This window comes from Pinus tabuliformis, chromosome X (genome assembly GCF_031772625.1).
Source record: "Pinus tabuliformis cultivar Carrire ecotype Pingquan chromosome X, CPIR1, whole genome shotgun sequence".
In the NCBI taxonomy this organism is placed as follows: Eukaryota; Viridiplantae; Streptophyta; class Pinopsida; order Pinales; family Pinaceae; genus Pinus; species Pinus tabuliformis.
Genome location: NC_142308.1, coordinates 356,062,527 through 356,082,605, shown reverse-complemented (window position 1 = coordinate 356,082,605; position 20,079 = coordinate 356,062,527). Strand labels below are relative to the sequence as shown.

At 37.8% G+C, this 20,079-nt stretch overlaps 1 protein-coding gene across 3 annotated transcripts in view; it reads right to left on the bottom strand.

The window, feature by feature from the left end:
* Positions 1–1,869: 1,869 nt before the first annotated feature.
* LOC149139963 (FKBP-like peptidyl-prolyl cis-trans isomerase family protein) overlaps positions 1,870–20,079 on the bottom strand; it is a 312,982-nt gene continuing 294,772 nt past the window's right edge. Inside the window, exons 6-7 of one of the 3 annotated variants that reach the window (XM_089447228.1) lie at positions 6,601–6,675; positions 1,870–2,778 (exon numbers count right to left, since the gene is read on the bottom strand). In XM_089447228.1, coding sequence (XP_089303354.1) covers positions 2,659–2,778; positions 6,601–6,675 — 195 coding nt within the window. In that variant the 3' untranslated portion in view covers positions 1,870–2,658. The remainder of the gene's footprint in view (positions 2,779–6,600; positions 6,676–20,079) is intronic. The other 2 variants (XM_089447226.1, XM_089447227.1) reach the window with 2 other exon arrangements.

Genomic DNA, 20,079 nt, shown 5'->3' with positions numbered 1-20,079 from the left:
GTCTCGTTAATTCAGGTTGTCATCTAGTTGTTCTTAAATTGTAGCTAGGAGGTTCATTTTCCAATTAATTCTGATTGAGTAACTAGTTTTTATGACATTATTTTGGCTTTGGGATGAATGTGTAGAACTTTAGATGAAGTCCTTCCCGCTTGGAATTTGTACTGTAGAAAATGATTGATGTTCAACTATACACGAGTTCCATTCTTTTTCATCTGTAGCTAGCCATACTAGCCAATACTTTGCATTATGGTTGTGTCATATTTTTTAGTCAACTTGAAAATGATTCAGAATATTGACAAATAGAAAAAATATATATTTTCATGAAAATAAAACTATATGAAAACTTAAATAAAAACTGTGAGAAATGAAGATAAAATTTTAAGAAAATTGTGTTGTAATTGAAATAACTAACCTAAATATACTGTGAAATGTTTTGTGATGGTTTGTCTCTAGAGTTGGTGAATAGTTTGAATGTTAAACATGCAACTTCAGCAGTGGTTGAACTTCTTTTATAGTTTTTTGCACTTGAATTTAATTGGTGGCAAGGATGGACATGGATTGCAATGGCTTCATTTTGAATGTGTGATCTGGATTGATTTGGATGTGATCCAATGGATGAGAATTTGTTTTTTGTTGATCCATGTGCTTTGACCTGTTTTAATGGGACATAGAATGGGTTGGGTGTCATTTATTGGAGTTATTGGGTTGGGTGTTATTTATTGAACACAGTGGGTTTAAATTTTGAATAACATAGTAGTTATGGTTGACATACATTAACTTTTATTATGTGTAGGTATGGATATGTATTTGAGATACATAGCTTCAATTTTGATCAGTGGAGGTCGAAAAAACTGCTACTTTGTACTTCTGGAATAGACCATTTTGGAAGGATTTATGGTTTTATCTGTTTGCTAGTTCGGACAATATGATTTGTACTCTTAATACTCAAGAGACTATTTATGGACAATTGTGGACCCAATCAATGTTTTAGGAAATTTTGGACATAAATTAAAAAATATTTGCATTTAATATTATTTGCTTTTGTTTAAATATTAGTTGCATATCTCTCAATTTCTGTTGGCTTGGTGGGACCAGTACTATAACAATAACTGGTCCTTGCACAACATTAGACATCTCTCCCCTAATCATATTGTGTCTTATATTCTTTCTTGTGGAGAATGTCTACTTATGAATCTTTCCATTTTAAGTTAAAAGCTCGTTCCTAAATTCTTCCATCAAGGTAAAGTCTGACCTAAAAGCCCTTCATTTGGCGTCTAGGTAGTTCCACTCATTTGCAGTTTCATTGTGGCTTATTTCTGTTAATATAGATAACTTTTTAAAACAAATTGTAACGAAATATTACCCCTCTAGTACGCATTTCATCATTTCCAGGCTAGACATTTTTTCCAACGGAGAGCTGAAAATACTCTAGAGACATTCTCGTGTTTGTAAAATCAAATTTCATTTGTTTGGCTTTCTTCCTTTAGATTTACAAGACCCTAAAACCCCTTGGAGGTACAGATCACGAGGCTTTTCAATAGGATAAGAGCAGTATTTGGCAGAAATTTAGAGAACTTCAATGACAAAATGCTTTCGGAATTATTCACATTTTGCTGGTTGGAAATGAACATGTTTCATCAATAATTAAGCGGAAGGCTAATTTTACAGTTCAGTTTAATGTGTTTAATGTGTAAGGATGTCTGTTTGTGTGTTATCAAAGTTGAAATTTTACTCATATAAAAAAAATATCAAGTGTTACAAAAATTTTGCACTTGAATTTGCAGTTGAAAAAAGTTGTAAGCTCATGTTAGATTTCAGTATATATTTTTCTAAAATGGATCTATCCTTGTTTACTCCCAGATGCTTGCTAATAAAAAAATTCCCAAATGTTGAGCTTTGTTCAATACTACATATGGGCAGTGAACCAAATAACTAACAAGCAAAGAACGGGGCTACAAGGACGAAAGAGGAAGCCCATTCCTTTCAAATTTGCCAAGAAGAACCTATTCTATCAAGAGCTGTCGTTCCCCTTAGACTCTGGCATTTTACAGCTCCCAGAAGTTCAAGGCAAAGATCTTAGTATGGCTTATGCTTTTCTTTAGTAAGGATTCAATTTTGATTTTCAGAGCATCAATATTCAGAATATATAAGCTGGTTTTGTCTACAAATTTTGCATTAGATTATCCAACCACTGGATGCACATAAATTCGATGAAGTCAATTCACTTGTACATACATGATCAATTATAGGCTTCAACACCTTAACTGGATCCAAGAGGATCCAAGAAGATGGGAAGATACCCCTTGATCACCTTCGGAAGCTTTTTTTTGTCAGTACGAAAAAAGCTTGATATATATTATATTAAGAAAAGATATACATGTGGCATAATTCATCAGATGCTTAAGCTTGCCGTGGTCAGCTCTTTTGTTGCAAGGAAATGATTGGAAAGGAAATCCTTCCATCCGTCCAGAATTAACAGTGCATTTAGCCTATTTCAACATATTTTCAAGTTCAAAACAGTAGAGCCTTCTTCCAAACAAGGAAAACCGAAACAAATTTTATAAAAAGAATAATCAATCAAATGAATGAAACTAAAGAGTCTGTGGTGATCATCCCTCTACGCAATGACTTGACTTGCTAATCTGTCATGCAAGCAGTTTACTCTTCTTCACTTTCAAGGCCAGGTATAAACTCCAAACTCACGTCAAAAATAACAGGACTGCTAGGTGCTACCCGCGGCCTTCCTGGAGCAGAGTTAAGGCCCTTTGGGAATGCAAGCTGTCACATAAAAGGAAAATCTTTAGCACATATTCAACATTCCGGTAACACATTCCGGTGACTGGAATACCAAAGCTTACGGAATGACTCAAAAGAGAGTTAAGCAACTGTGGGTCCCTGCAAGCCAAATGTGTACAGTACAAAGTGGATGAAAATTTAACACATGGTGAAGATGTTTGACATTAAGTTACAGAAAAACATCTAGAATCTCTGGACATTTAGAGAAATTCAGTACAGGTGATCCTATGATAGAAAGTATTACATCTATAAAAGTGGTACAAAATGAAATGAAATTTTCAAGTCCAGGAGACTAGATATGATCTATGGGATCACTAGCTTCCCTGCTTTTTGCCTTTTGTAATTTAATCCTCTTATTATTCAAATTAATAATGAGCTGACACAACCTTCTAACAGTGTCCTCACTGAAAAGACAAAGACAATGGTGTCCTCACTGAAAAGACAATGCCAAGGAACTGATGTTAACATACTGCTGTAACTGTCTCTGATGCCTCTGAAAGCATCACATTCCAAAATGAATTGATTTTCCAATTCCACTGCCTCAGAAATGCAAAAAGTACACACTATTTTTTCCCAAGTGACTTCTTTTATTCAGGTAATGAAAAAAGTGACTTCCTTTATTCATAAATTTTTTCCCATTTTATGCTAGGCCCAAAGAAAGTGGATCAGTACGAACATTGCTGCCCAATTTACCATCATATATGTCTGCTGCAAAGAAAAACCTTATATTGAAATTTTTACCTTTTATTCCATTAATGAGTTTATGGTCCAAGCCTGAAGCTAAAAAGGTTTGTAAGGGGGAATTTTGGACAACAAATTTTATGGCAATAAAATACAACAAATTTAATTACTAATAACCTTTGATACTCTGGACTAATTCCCTATAAAAAAAGGTCCATAATTTAGAGATTGGCAGTTTGATTGATAATGCTTAGATAACAAAGTGGGGCATATTTGGGATAAAGAGCAGGTTGTTGGATCAGTGTTGCTCTTATCATCGGCATATCACAATAATATCAGAAAACCCCAAGTCGGAGATAATATTAGCTGAATTTATCGCAATACTTTTAAAAATATCGTGCTAATTTTGTAATTATCACGAGACAAATTGAATTTATCGCACTGTTGTTTAAATTAGCGGCTTTAGATGGCAGCTGGGGTTTTCCAACTCATTTTGCAAATTTTCCTGAAGGAGATTGAGTTTGATCCTGGTGTGACCATTTTCGATAAGCAAACAAGGGAAAATCTATAATTTTGATTGTCATCAACTAAGCATTTGTGGAGTGGGAATCTACTCCAATCTACCATATCCATATTCCTAAGTACGTAAAAAAGAATTATACTTTCAGTTTCTTTTCTTTTCCAAGATTTAGTATGGGGTATGCAATGCCCATTAAATATACCTCTTCTTTTGCTTTTTGAATTGGGGGTTTTAACACTTACGTCGCTAGGGTATTTTAGGTGTAGAGAATTCTTGAAGAATTTTGTGGATTTGGATTCAAATGGGTGATTTAACACTTATGTAGTTAGGGTATTTTAGTTGTAGCATTCTTGATGTACTTTGTGGATTTGGACTCTAAATTTTCCCCATTTCTTTTATCCCATAGGTTTACTATTAAGCACATAAAAACCCTTATTAAGCGCCAGATATTGAGTTATTACATTTCTATTGTTAAGTTACTAGGTTGATCATAACCTTTCATTATAATTGTACCTTGTCTTAGGTTCATCTCATCTTGTCTTTGTATTGGATTCATTGTAAAAGGAGGTATTCATTTATTTTTTGTCATTTAACACTTCGATCATTACATTTGATATCAAAGCCTATGATGCCAAGGTTTTGCTCCTTCAATCAACACATCTGAAACATACCCTCAAAATCAAGTGAGATCACCATCATAGGTAAAATAACCATAAGAGTATCACGGTGGACCATATCTAATGCAAAAAGCACCAAAGTACCTCACACATGCATCATCTTCAAATGTCTTCCTAACTTATGCTTTGTAAACGAGTTACCAAGATTAAATATGGGAGGGTTATCCAAAGGCCCTATTAGGTGCTTCCAACCCTAAGGTGAGGAACAATTCCTAGACCAACGCATCAATCAGCAAGTGCACGTAGTCAGTGCCATGGTGAGGGTTTACTTCATGGAGGATGCCACAGTGTTTGTACCGGCTATGAAATTCCGTCTTCCTTGAGCATTATAATGTTAAGAGGGAACAATTGTGGAACTTGAGTTACCCTTTTCCTCGGCCTATTTTTACCACCCCTCTTGTGCACCTTTTTCTTTAATGATTTTCTTTTCTTTTGCATAGGATGGGCTACAAGGATTTATTTATGTGTCAATTACCCTTTAAAGGCGAAGCGGTTTATTGCTCATCAGAGTTCAGATATTCAAAATTCCTTTCATTTTGATTTGCTCATGCATTAGTCAGGAATTGGGTGAAGGCTTGTGTGGAGGGTAGACCTCAAGCTAGGCTTTTGTCCATGTAATTTATTATATCCCAACCAATTTTTCACATTTTATCATTATGACTCATGCTCTTTCTTTTCTTTCTGTTGCATCAACCTTTTAGGGCAAAGTTTATGGGCCCTACTCAAGAATGAGGCAAACAGGGAAACAATATTGGCGATAGATAGCAATCAACCCAAAGATGGGACATGGATACAAAGAACAAATGGAAAGTGTAAAATATGGATTACCAAGGACACAACATCAATTAGTGCCTCCTATTTGTGCCCCTCCTAGATAGTGAAGAAAAGGCCTAAAGGAAGGTCACCCTAGACTAAGGGCATGTGATAACCACCAAGGTGAAGCATGGGAACAAAAATACAACCAAAAGTAATTTATCATCTAAGTCAACCTATGATCCATATTAGAATACCCTTAAACATTAAATGAAAGCACTTGATTACAAAAATGGTTAATGTACCTTACAATGGATGACTCACCTTCAACTAATGAAGAGTAAGCTAGATATCATAAAACAATAGCTGGAGCATGATGGAGGGCTTTTGAGGCTAGCTATCTGTAGATCATCATAGGGCTACTGGCTAGCAAGTTGATCAACATGGGAGAAAATTCCCCCTAGGGGTTATCCACATGGGTGGGTAACATGCCCCATTCCTATCCCTTCACCCATCCCTCACAAAGAAAAAAATAGCTCATCATGTAGATACAATCTCAATAAGCATAGGAGGCCCTGTTTTTCGAAATAAATTATCCTCACAAATGGAGGTACTATGGCTACTGAATGCTTCATATCTTCGTTTTATTAGTCAATTGTATGCCATATGCATTTATACTATAGGTTTGATTAATAAAGATATTATCACTCTTTTTGTTCTGATGAATTTTGCTGTCTGTGCTTTTCTATTCAGTTGATCTTGCGTACCTTTATACCTATTACTTTGTTTCACTGTTATTGTTCTGAAGTTTAAACTGGTAACTGCTAGGTAAATATGTGTTGAACAACCTAGATTATACTAACAAGGTGGCCATTTTAAGAATGAACGATACAACATAACATACAGACAGTAAGGTTACATGATTTTGTTATGTGATTTGAATTACAAGAAACTTCCCTATTATATTCACAAGAACAGAAGAACAAGCTTCTTTGTCTAAGAAAATAAAAAGTGAAAGTAAAAGCACTATTTACACTACTTTTGGCACAATGGAAATATTATTTGAGGTCAGCACCAGAATAATATTTACATATGCAAGAAATTAAAGACAAGACTTCAAGAGAAGCAATTCTAGAAAAAACAAAAGATATTTAATCAATACAAATTCCTTACAGGGCCAGGGATGTACAAGCGACGTTTTCCACCAACTTTCATGCTCAGAAGGCCTTCATCAAGACCCTTGATCACCTAATTACAGCAGAGAACATCACAATCACTCCAACCAAATTCAAAGCATAAGAGGTTTAAGAAGTAGAATACAGTAATTTTAACCAGAGAAAACAAGACTGAAACATAAAAGTCACTTGGAAAATGCACGACGGCAAACATATGGTTAGTGTTGTTAATCATAAGTGAAAATTGGTATGGTAGGGAATTTAATAGTTTCCATTTGTATCCATAAAACATCAAAGGGGCCATGTTTGATCAACAACATGCATCCATCCACCATTGAACCACATGCCTAGAAGAACCGGGATGACCTTCAAGGAATTCCAATCAATTCATATATTTAGACCTGTTCCCACATATATTGCATGGAGGGTTATGTAGTGAGATTTCATGTTCACATTGCAGTTTCGAACCATTATAATGAGCATATTTTGGAGCATGACCATCAAATACCATATGCTTCTTTTTCATCAGAGATTTGCTAGCTGTTTCCACGTAGGATACTATTGATGCACATACCTTTCAAAGCACTACCCTTATAATTGATTGAGAAATCAGAAGATTCCCTAGTAACTAACCACTACAATGAGCGTTGTGGTGCTTTCGAGAAAGGTATCTAGCGCAAAGTGAAGGTTTCATGCCCCCACCAGCATTTGTGATGCTTTCCTCTGTCCCATATTTTCTTGAATTCTTTGTGAAATGTATCCCAATCAGGAACACTACCTTGGGGTAAACTAAGATACCAGTCTCTGGAATTTACATCAAAAGTCTGGGCAAACAGTGTCATAACTACATCTTCTTCCGTTATTAGCTTTGCACTCACTGCCCAATAAAATTGATGGATGCATTTCTCTGCAGTGGTGGCATCAGGGTCATTGAATTTGGGGATCCATGTGTGATACTTCTCAGGAAATGGATGAGGGGCATTAGGGAGATTGCTCAAATCCAAACGTCTGAATGCAACTATAAGCCATGGCCTATCCATGGTGAAAGGAATGGTGTTATCAGCAAAGAGTTTCCTAACCACAGGACTAGTAGGATTAATGAGAGATGTAGAAGCTTCAATGGTCTTCTTAGTAGTCTCCCTTTTTCTTGGAGCTATGGTATCATTACAAAAACTACAAGGGGACTTGATAGGATTGGTTTCAGGAGTCACCGGAAGAGGATCTATCTTGTTGTTTGAGATATTATCTTCAAAAAGGGTGAAGCTAAATCTTCAAATTATATGGTTGACTCAATCCCTCCCAAGCGATGATGCCAAAAATGTTGCCTCAAAATCTAGCAAGTCTTGTTAGGGTAGCTCACAAGGCAAGAGCTAGACAAAGGGACAACAATGAGGTGTGTTGAAAATGTAGCGAGCAAGGTCTTCTAGTTTGTGCCTTAGCCAATGAAGACCTCGAATTGTCCTCATGAGTTAGACTTCAGTTAGGATGAGTTATTTCCAGTTTACTAGAATAATGATTAAGTTAGCATGCATAGAGTTGAAGATTCAGTTACATACGAGTCTTCATCAGTTTAACTACAGAACGAGGTGGCAGTTAGCAGTTCAGTTAGAGCGAGTTAGCTTTCAGTCTTGATTGAAGGAAGGACAAGTAAAGAACCCTTGTGTTGATTGGAGAGAGAAAGAGGAGGGTGAAGGAATAAGAAAATTCAATTGTTTTGTGCACAAAGGTTTGTGACAAGATAAAGCACATGAGTTTGTGAGAGAGCCATGATTATGGAGAGCGCGAGAATTGTGTCCTAAGAAATAGGAGGCACAAGTGTGCTACAATTTAGGAGTTGGTTGTGCGTAGAGAAGAGGCGTTGGGTCCTGAGATTTAGGAGGCAAGAAGTGCACAAGGATATAGGGGTTTTCCCTATAAAATAGGAGTTGATCTATGCTAGAGAATAGGGGCTAATGTCTGCTAGGAAATAGGGACCTAGTGCACAAGGATTAAGGAACCTATAGTCCATAGAGAACAAGCAGGAGTGTGTAGGTTTTGCAGAGTAAGTCAAGGAGTCAGCAGAGGAACAATTGTGTACTAAAGGGTCGAGATCAAGCAGGATCTAGACCAGTCAAGATCAATTGTATCAGCTAAGATTTGTGTGAGAAGCAGAACACTTTCTCAAGAGATATATATTGTTTTGTAATAGATCCAAGTGCTCAAAAACAATCAATAAAATAGCCACATCAAGCACGCAGGTTTTCCCTATTAGGTTTCTTGAGAAAAATAAGTGTGTCAATTTGTGCATGTGTTTGTATTCTGCTGCTTATAAGTTGTTAAGAGACTTTGTATCTTGGTGAAAGTAAACTAGATTTTAGTTTTCAGTCATTCATCTAAGTAGTTGCAAAGTTTTCATGGAAATTTAATAGTGTGGCCCATTGTCACCATAGCCACTACCTCCTGCTCTTTTGTAGATTTTCACAACTAGGGAGGCTTCCCTTTAGTAGGTCACCTATGATAGATGTGTTAAGTCCAAGGAATAAGGTGACAAGATAGGCTTATAGAGGAAAAATCTTCTTAAGGACAAGGCTCAAAAGCGAGATAATGGAATTTGCATCCTCCAATGTAGCCTATTTATGGCACAAATGATCTAGGGCTTGATGAATAGCAAGCCTAAAGGATCAACCTAGAATCACAAGGCCAACAAAAGGCTTCCAGACAATGAGTACTAGCAACCAACGGAACATGGAGCCTTCAACAAGCCCCAACTTGAAGCCTAGGGAAAACTAGGACTTTTGTAGGGAAAAAGACTTGTTTTGAAATGGATGGATTAGCCACTAAAATGAGCTGATTTTGAGGCAGCCAACGCTCCTCTTAATGTTTAATCCCTCCACTAGCAAACAAATTCAACCCTGGCTAATTTTGTGTCCTATCCCTAGCTAGAGGCTTAACCTTAAGGGTCTGAAGATCATATTAGCAGAAAGAGAATAAGATGTATGGCTGATTTTGAAGGTGATCAACAAAGTGACAAGGCTAGTGCCTAGTCCTTGGGATGATGGAGTCTATGGGAGTGAAAAATATGCTAAATCTTGGTAAGGAGTAAGGGAATAATGAAGCCCTAGCTTTCAAAACCCTAACTATTACTTTTGTGAGGGAACAAAATCACTTGGGAGAGTTAGTTTAAAGATTCACCAAGGGGATTAAGATTCACATTCTATTAGTGAGTAATGCATAGAATGCTACAATCTAGATTTCATTCTATGCTTTTCAACAATAACTAGCACAATAGTAGACAAAATAATACAAATTTCTTAAATCCAAGGCACACTTACAAGATAGAATGCATGTAAAATCTTTTATTTCTCCAAAGTAACATATTCAAGACCAAAGAAATAGCTTCAAATAGAAAAATACACCATAGAGTCAAATCTCCACAAGCAAAGGCCAAAATTCTCAAAAAGCGTCAAAATATGTCACGACTCACAAGTGATGATGATCCAATAAAATGAGTCTCTCCTCTATTTGTATGAGTAGGAGTATGACTAATAAGTAGCCTACAAAGTCCCTAAAAACAAGTTTGATGCTAAAATGAACTTGGGATACAAGCCAACCCACTAGCTTTATGAAAATATGCCCTAATTAGCCCACATGTGTGAGTCGTAAGCTCTCTAGGGTTGACATCATCCAATGTAGGTGCTCCAAATGCGATGTCCAAGGGTGATGAGGTGTTCAAAATGATGTAGATGCATGTGAAGTCCATGATTTGAGGGTTGGTCCTCAAATTCACCTTATTTTCTCTTACAAGGTCCCAAGATCCAATTGGGGTGCCATAAAGTGGTCTCCATGTGTTTCCAACTTCTAAAAGTAGCCTCCTCTCCTCCAACGTTAGGGATTCCTCTGGTGCAACAAATCCTCCCTAGTCTCTTAGTGTGATACCATCCTTATTTGGGCTCTGAATCAACTATTTCCCATCAAGTTGTGTTGAAGATAGCCTGGGTGCATGTTAGATCCAACTATGTCATCCTGAAGAAACCTCAAATATGGGTCAAATTCAACCAACGTCATGGGTGCTGGAGGTGCTCTGGGACAAGTGTATCCAATGATGCTACTAGGAGTCTCAAAAGTCTCAACACTTTACCTGTTTCTGCCAATGCACTTCTTTGAATGGCTTAGGTACCTATGGAGTAAGTGCCCAAGACCTGGGTTGTTGAACCACTTAACAAGAACAACATGGATTCTAGTGAAATCAACTAATCATTAGGGACCAAGATCAATAATGCATCTAAGTGAACCAAACATGAATGCTAAGGGCAATTTAATAGTTCAAACAAGGATCTCCTTCCAACATCAGAACCTTGATCTCACAAAGATGTTTTCTCCCTAGGAAGGAGTGGCTAAAGGTCAACCCTATTAGGTGTTTTGAGTCGCCAAAGGGGAAGTAATATTTCCCTGATCCACCCTTCAATTGATAAATGTTAGTGAATAATATTGATGGCAATGGAGGGGAGAAGACTTCACGGCCAAGTGCCATGACCAAAAGGGCCAACTAATGGGTGGATCCACATCCTGAGTGTACATATGTGAGGAGGGAGCATTCGTGGATGCACGAGTTACCAACTCAGCCTTTGTTTTTCTACCGTTCTTGTGTGCCTTTTACTTCTTGATTTTTTGTTTGTATTACTGCTTATATCTCAAGGGTTAGAGCTTGCTTTGTATGATGTAGCAGTTGCATTACCCCTTTAAGATGAGTTAGTTTATCGCTCATTGGTGTTGGGACATGCAAGGGTTCCTTTTTAATGTAATGAAGTAACATGTGCTTAGAAATCGGGTGATAGCAATATGAGTGAGGTAAAGCTCATGCTAGAATTTTTCCCACATGCTAATCTTTGTCCCTAAACATCTTTTGCATTTTGATTTTTCTTTCTTTGTTTAGTTGTGGCCATGATATGCCCTTTCTATTTCTTTTAGTTGCATCAACTTCCCAAGGCTAAATTTTGGGCTCTACTGAAGGTATGTGAACATATGAGTGCCAAATCCCCAAGAACCAATGACAAGTTGAACTTGAATAGTGGACGTGAATTATGGGCTTGTAATGTAAAATGGAAAGTGTTGATTATGGCATATGGGAAGATGGAACCACGCTATGTCAATCAAGGCTTCCCAGGTAGTGCCCCTCCTATAACCAAAGGGTGGTTCCACTGGACTAGGATCAAAGTTTAACCCCCTAAGTAAAGTGAGAGAACAAGATCACAGTCAAAGTCTATCAATCTTCAAGATCACCCCATAATCCATTCTAAACGCCCAAAAAAATGTGTAAGCACCCGATTGCAAAATGACCAAAGTACCTTTTGAATGGCAGTCCACCTTCATCTAAGTGCTAATGCAAGATGGGTGAGAAGCACATGAATGATGCATGTGACTGAGATACATGGCATATCATCAACTAATGGTGGTTGGCAAGGGTTGCTAGTTGTCTTGTTGGCTGGATGGCTGTCAAATGTAGGAGAAAATTTTTCTCCTATGAGGTTAACCCATTTTGGTGGGTAACACACCCAATTGCAAAATGATCAAGTACCTTTTGAACAGTAGCCCACCTCATCCAAGTGTCAATTCTGAATGGTGAGAAGCACATGGTTGACACAAATGGCGAAGGGACATGGAATATCATCATCTAATGGTGGCTGGCGAGGGCCGTTGGTTGTCTAATTGACTGGATGGTTGTCAAATGTAGAAGAAAAATTTCCTCGTATGCGGTTACACATTTTGGTGGGTAACAATGCTAGAATGTGGCTTTTCTATGGTGTGAATTCTCTTGAAGATGGAACTTTGTATGGAGATGTTTTCTTAGGATTGACTGAAGTGTTTCTTTAGAGGCTTTTGTAAGTTTCATGCCCATTTTTCTATATTTTGCATATTTTATTTATGTAGTAGGGTTTCTATTTTTGTGCCATGATTAAATGTTAAATCTATGTTGAAATATTGTTCCTCTATAACATGCAAAATTGTTCTATTTGAACTAGAAGGAAACTCTGTATCTGCATTCCTTATATTTAAATTCTCCCCTCACAAGGAAAATAGTTAGGGTTTTAAAAGTGGAAGCCCTAGTCATCCCCCCTTACTCCATCAAAACCTTCTCACTGAATTTTTCCCTAGAATACTCCATTTAGCCCATTTACGATAAGGCACTTGTAACATCCCATTTTTTTGGTTTCCCTTATGATGTAGTTAGGATGGGTTTCTAGAGATTAAAAGTGACTTTACTTAGTCACTTTATTAAAAGAGGGGAAAAATGTTTAATTGCAGAAAAAGTTCAAAAGGGGAAGAGTGACTTCAAATAAAATAAGAGTCACTTAAATAAAATAAAAGGGGAGAAGCTTCTAGAATGGAAATAAAATAATGAAATTAAAGTGCTTCTAGAAGGTTGGAGAGAGATCCATTAGATCTTTAAAAAGGGGAAAACCTAAGTTGCACAATACGGGGAAACGGGTACGGGTACGAAACGTGAGCCCCCAAATTTTGGAAATGGGGAAACACAATATATATCTATCTATCTATCTATATATATATATACACACACACACACACACACACATATTAGGACATTTAAGAAATATGTGCAATCATAAAGCATACATGATACATTATAATTTATTGGAATATGCTTAAATCGTCCAATGTCAATGCATAAACTATAAGTCTCTAAATTTACATCACATTTACTCATGAATGATCACATAATGAAAATAGCAATATCCAAAATCACCCACGAGAAATTTATAATTTAATGTCTCATGCTTGATTGAGAGTTTCCCCTTGCATAGTCGAACGACCTTAGTGTTCTTGATTAAATACAAGTTCCATACCCTAGTACTTTAGGTGCTCTTGATTATTGGGAATCTCCCCTACATAGAGGGCTTGGTTCTCTTGATTAAATACAAGTTCCATACCCTAGTACATGACAAAATCCAATGGAAACATTGCAATCCCCCCAATCCTGAAATCCCAAGAAAATGATATGTCTGCTGGATTTTGAGTGAGATCTAAAATTCTACTTTCTCCATATGAAATTCAATGAGGGCGAAACCACTCTCAAACATCCTGAGTCATTTCATGGTAATGTTAAAAGTTTAAGTAAAAGGATGAAAATGAAAGATAAAGGAGAATGTCGCTGCTTATCAACACTAGGGCCATAGGCTTGAACATTAGGCTGCCCCAATAAAAAAAAATGTTTCCAATCGTCAATAGCTCCCTCTATCACCCCTGATATGGCAGGGAGCGAAAAAAAAGGAGGTCACTTTATCGCTAAAACATGACTGTACGACCTGAAAACGTGTTCCAGGCCGTACTGGACCACGTTTCCCCCACGTGAAACATGGCAGTAAGGCCTGAAACACATTTCTGTGTTTCCGTACCATTTCTGTCCAGAAACGGGCTCAGGCCCAACTTTTCTTGCAACACAGGGGAAAGCCAATTATTTGGGAGCATCTTGGATTGGAGTATTTTCTTGGAGAGTTCTTTTGTGAGCTTTGGTTTTTAGGTTCAGAGAGCCCTAGGACAAAAACCCTTGGGTTTCTTGGTGTGTTGGACAAAAACCCAACTCACTATTGTGGAGATTTCTTTCAGAAATCTCATTGGGCTTTGTAATATCCCGAATTAATTTTTTACTTAAATTTCAGGAGAATTTCTTCAAAAATTAAGCCATAAAATTCATTCATCAAATTTCACAAATTTTCACCATGAAATTAACAACAGAACCACAAAGGATAAGCTGCAACTTAAAATGGACAAGAAATATATGCAAAATCCTCAGCCTTATTTTATTAAAATAAAATAAAATCTGCTCTAATACTGCACTGGGCCTCCAAAACTAAACTAACCAATCAATATGCTGCAACCCATGAATCTTGAATGAATTCACCAAGGGAGAGAGCTAGGTTCTCGCCTACTCTCACTGAATCACTCGAGGGTTTTCGTCCTGGGGCTACTATAGCAGAGAATTGAATTCTCCGATCTATACCAAAGACAAAAGCTCCAAACCAAGATGTCTCCAAATGACCTCCTCCTCCTCTTTTATAGATGTGATGGATAGATCTCCAAGCCTCTAGAAGCATCTTATTTTATTATTTATTTATTATTCTAGAAGTGCTTAAGTGATTTTTTCACTTAAGTCACTTTTGGGCATTTTCCTCCAATTAATTATTGTTACTTTAATTAAATGACTAATTAAAGTCATTTTTAATTAAGGAAAATGGTAAATCGTCCACGATATTCTCTTCGACCACTGGAAGTCACTTCTCAACATCCCATCCTATAGATCTTCTCATTCCAGTTCCAACGAAATATTACACTGAGGTGTTCCATCAAATAATCTTCCTAGAATGCCACCTCCAGCATAATTAATTAAGTTAGGCCCCATAATAATGTTTTTTAAGAATGCAACGAAACGAAAGGCCAGTTTGTGGATGATGGGATATGCCAAGAAAATGTCATTGGATCCCATAAAAACTCCTCAAAACTCCCCCAAGACCCCTGATGGAATGGGGACATGATAGGCTTCATCGACATCAGTTGGTGAGCAAATCTGAAGCAGATCTGTGGACTGGAGTAGGGATTACTCAAATCTCCAATTTGAGCATCATTTCCAGTTGCAGTTTTTGGAGGTCAGGATCAATATTGTAGTAGCTATTTTAGAGGCTATCTCAACTATTTTTCTAGCTCAACTATTGGTAGTTTGTATTGACATGTATTCTTATTCTAGTTATTATAATAAAGTTGAGTTTGCTGCCATTTCTCGTATTATTGGCAATTGTTCAATTTCTGATTTTTAGATTATTTGCTGGAAATTTCTGTTATGTAAATGGTGAAATTTTCTTGGTGTTTTTGGATAAAAATCATGCATAATTTGTATGAAGTAAATTCCTAGATATTTTGATGAAAATATTAAACGAGATATTGCAGTGGTATCAAAAATGTGCATCCTGCTAGCCTAAGGGTTATTTTATTGCAAATTGAGTTACCATGTTGAAATCAAATCCAGAAGGGCCAAGAATTGTTTGTGAACGCAAAATTCCTATTTATGACGGCCAAAAATATTAGCACAAATTTTTCCTGCCAAGGAAAAAAATTTCAAGATGAAATTCTGGGCCATTTTCCACATTCACGCTTGGGCCAAATTGCCAGTCTTAAAGCCAAATTGCTAGCCGAAATTTCCAAGGAGCCCGAAATATACCTGTAGTGTGAAGCCAAGCTACAGGGGTCAAATTTCCTAGCATTAATGAGCAAACTACCAAATTTTGAAGCCAAATTGAGTAAAAATATTAATTTCTCAAGGTCGTACGTCAGTAAGAAGAGGGCGAAATTGTAGGAAAATGTAACTAGGTTTGGTCTTCATTATTGTACTTGAGTCAACATATACTTGTCAAAAGAAAGTGAAAATAATTTTTATTATTATTTTCATTTGATTTATTAAAGCATGGATTTCATGCTTGGGTCAAATATATAGGTCAAACCTCCATTGTAGGCTTTCGGTTATTGTCAAAGTCAATTTGTGAAGACTCCTCCATCCATCGAAGTCTCCTTGTTGTTGAAAGTGTGAAAATTCCTTAAACCAGAATCCCTACTACAACAATTGATGATATTTCTCCTACTTGTTAGATTTACATGAACAAGTTATTTGCAGTTTCCTACGACAAACATTGAAATACATACACTGCAGCCTACAACATTTAAAATAATATGCCGAAACAAGAAACTGAACAATAAAGAGATACAACATAAATGACACAATTGTTTTTGGACAAATGTCCCTGAAAAAACCCAATGTGGGAAACCAATGTAGTATATCTGAGGGTTTTATTATTAAGCAGAAGTTATTTCTGAATACAACCTCCGGATGCCTTGATGGCAATTCAATACAAAGAATATCACTTAGCAGAAGAAATTAGTGAGGTTACCTCACTCTACACTGCAAGTCTCGGCTGATCCGGCAGTTGAACCAATGAGTCCCCAGCTACTTTTGCACTGCCCCTGCGTGGGCCTGCATCAACCTCTAAGGCACTGCGTCACCTCTGCTGGGAATCGATTTTCTCTCAAGAGCTGACTCCAACCCTCCCGGCTCATAACGTCAATCACCTCAACAAATTTTGGACCTCTGCGTGGAAGGCTTCTGCACTTCTCTGCGTGGGTCTTGCGTGAGCCCTTCTTGGCTTTGCGTCAGCCTCTCTGCCAACTGCGTTGCCTCCTATGTGTATCTCTCTGCCTCTCTGCTAAGTATGTTGGGTTGTGTTATATTCTTTTCATGACTAGCCCATGTAGTTAACCAAGGGGTTAGAAGGGGGCAGAGCCCCCCCTTCGTTGCGCCAATTGCGTAGTGGGGGGGTCACAGGCAGTTTGAGGGGTGCAGGTAACTCCACGTCGCCCCATAAAATTTTGGTTTTGGACCCTATGTTAGGTTGGGCGGACCTACCTATGGTTTTGTGCATGATTTTCGCACATGGTTTTGGATGCGATGGTTTTCAGTCCATGGTATTGGATGCTTCGGCATGTATAAATATGTATTGTAACATTGAAAGGAACATAATGAAAAATCAAATTGGTAGTCCCAGTTTTGGGATCCAGGGGAAATCTCTGTGTATATGTGTTATGCTCTCGCATTGTTTCTTTTTTGTGTTTTAGAATTCGTATGCAGGTAATTTCTATATAGGGTTAAAACCTACATTTGGTATCAGAGCTATTTTGGCTTCAAGGGGACGCCTTTGTTGCTAAGGGGCTTCGCTCGGGCCTGTGGTAGAACCTGTTCAGTGGGAGATCTGCGAGATCGATTTTGGTGGTGAAAGAAGATGGCGAGCAGTGGAAAGATAGAGATCGAGAAATTTAACGGTCAAAGTTTTGAGTTATGGAAACTCAAGATGGAGGATCTGTTGGTGGATAAAGATCAGTGGATCACGGTAGATCCAGGTACTAAACCAACGGGAGTGTCCGATGAGGAATGGAAGAAGTTGGATCAGAAGGGAAAGAGCACAATACGATTGTGTGTCTCAGATTCAGTATTGCTGAATGTATCAGGGGAAGCTACGACGAAGGCTTTGTGGGATAAGTTAGGGACTTTGTACCAATCTAAGTCTCTGGTGAAATAAACTGTTCCTGCGGAAAAAGCTGTATAACCTGAGTATGAAAGATGGAGACTCAGTGATAGAGCATCTGAACACATTTAATACTGTGGTAAGTCAGTTATTATCTGTTGATATTAAAATTTCAGATGAAGATAAGTGCATCAGTTTTTTGTGTTCTCTACTAGATTTGTGGGATATTCTAGTTCTTGCAATAGGTAGCAATACAACTGCCTTGCAGTTTGATGAAATAGTCTCATATTTGCTGACAGAGGAGATGAGATGGAAAAATATGGAGAGCCAGAATGGTGATGCCTTGTCTGTATGAGGATGGTCCCAGAACAGAAACAAAAATAAGTCGAGTGGGAGATCTAAATCTCTAGGAAAACCTGTAAAGGTGGTGTACTGGAAATGCGGAAAAGAAGGGCACTACAAAAGAGACTGTAAATCTAAAGCTTCTGATAAAGGAAAGGGATCTGATGATGCTCCTTCTGCAGAGGCGAAAACCACCTTAGATGAAGGTGGGGATGTGTACTTGGCTTCTTCAAGTACACATGTAGATCATGAGGCATGGTTGATTGACTTAGGTGCATCTTTTCACTTCACTCCCCATAGAGAGTGGTTCTGCAAGTATGAGAAATATGATGGTGGTGATGTCTTCTTGGGGGATGACAAGAAGGCTAGAATCATTGGTTGCGGAAAAGTAAAGTTGAAGTTGCAAGGTGGAAGGGTTAGAACACTTCTGGGTGTTCTGCATATTCTTGCATTAGCCAGAAATCTGATTTCTGTAAGCAGGCTGGATGATGTAGGTGTAAAAACAGTGTTCGAGAAAAATACTTGCAAGATGGTTTGGGGAGCACTGATATTGATGCGGGGAGCTCGGATTGGAACTCTGTACAAGCTGCAAGGTAGCACTGTTGTTGATGGGTGCAATAGCTCTGTGGTTCCTGAAAGTGGAGCAAAAAATCTAGTGGTCTCTGGAGAGAAGACCATGCTATCGCATCAAAGGCTTGAACATATTGGAGAGAAGGGCCTTCGAATACTTCATGGTAAAGGTATGGTAGAAGGTATGAGTAATAGCTCTCTAGATTTTGATTTCTGTGAAAATTGTGTATATGCGAAGCAGAATCGGGTGAGTTTCCCCTCTGGTGGTAAGAGGGCGTAACATATATTAGAGCTTGTGCATAGTGATGTGTTTGGACCTGTGAAGGTTCCATCACTGGGTAAGTCTGTGTACTATGTATCATTTATAGATGACTTCTCAAGGAATACATGGAGATATTTCCTTAAGAAGAAATCTGAAGTCTTTGACAGGTTTAAAGAATTTAAGGCTCTGGTGGAAAACCAGACAGAGAAGAAGATAAAGGTGCTGAGGACAGATAACAGTGGAGAGTTTTGCAGTAAGAAATTCAAAGAATTCTGTAAGAAGTGTGGTATAGCATGGCAGAAGACTACTCCATATACACCTTAGCAAAATGGAGTTGTAGAAAGAATGAACAATACATTGCTGGAAAGGGCAAGAAACATGCTTAGTGGTGCTAGGTTAGGACAGGAATTCTGGGCAAAGGCAGTGGAGACAGCATGTTATCTGGTCAATAGATCACCTTCATCATCATTGGAGGATAAGACTCCACAAGAGGTATGGACTGGTAAGAAACCCTCACTTTCACATTTGAGGATATTTGGATTTGATGCATATGTACATGTTCCAAAGGAGAAATGAACCAAGTTGGATAGTAAATCTGAAAAGTGCATCTTTATTGGGTATAAGGATGGTTTAAAGAGTTATAAGCTTTGGAACCCAGTAACAAGGAAGGTTGTGTACATCCGATATGTGGTTTTCAGAGAGGTGAAAGATGTTATTAAACATGAATTCCAACCAAAGGAACCTGAGAAGATAGAGTTTGAGCCTAAGGAGGAAGAATCAGACTCTACAACAGAGGAGGAATCTGAAGATGAAGAGCCACAAACTCTAGGTGTGAGAAGATTAGTTCGAGAAAGAAGGCAGCTAGAAAGGTATAGTCCATCTGCTTTCTGTTCAAATTTTGCTTTATCTATTACTGATGATGATCCTAGAACTGTGAAGGAAGCAATAGATTCAGAAGATGGAAAACTTTGGAAAGAGGCCATGGTTGATGAAATGGCATCTTTGCACAAAAATGAGGCTTGGGATCTGGTGCAGTTGCCGGCTAGAAGGAAACCCATTGGCAACAAATGGGTGTTCAAGAAGAAGACAAATGTAGAAGGAAAGGTGGAGAAATACAAAGCTCGGTTGGTAGCAAAATGTTATTCCCAGGTGCCAGGAATTGATTTTGGTGATATTTTTTCTCCTGTTGCCAAGGTAGCTTCTATTAGATTACTTTTATCTGTTGCTGCTGCTTTTGATTTTG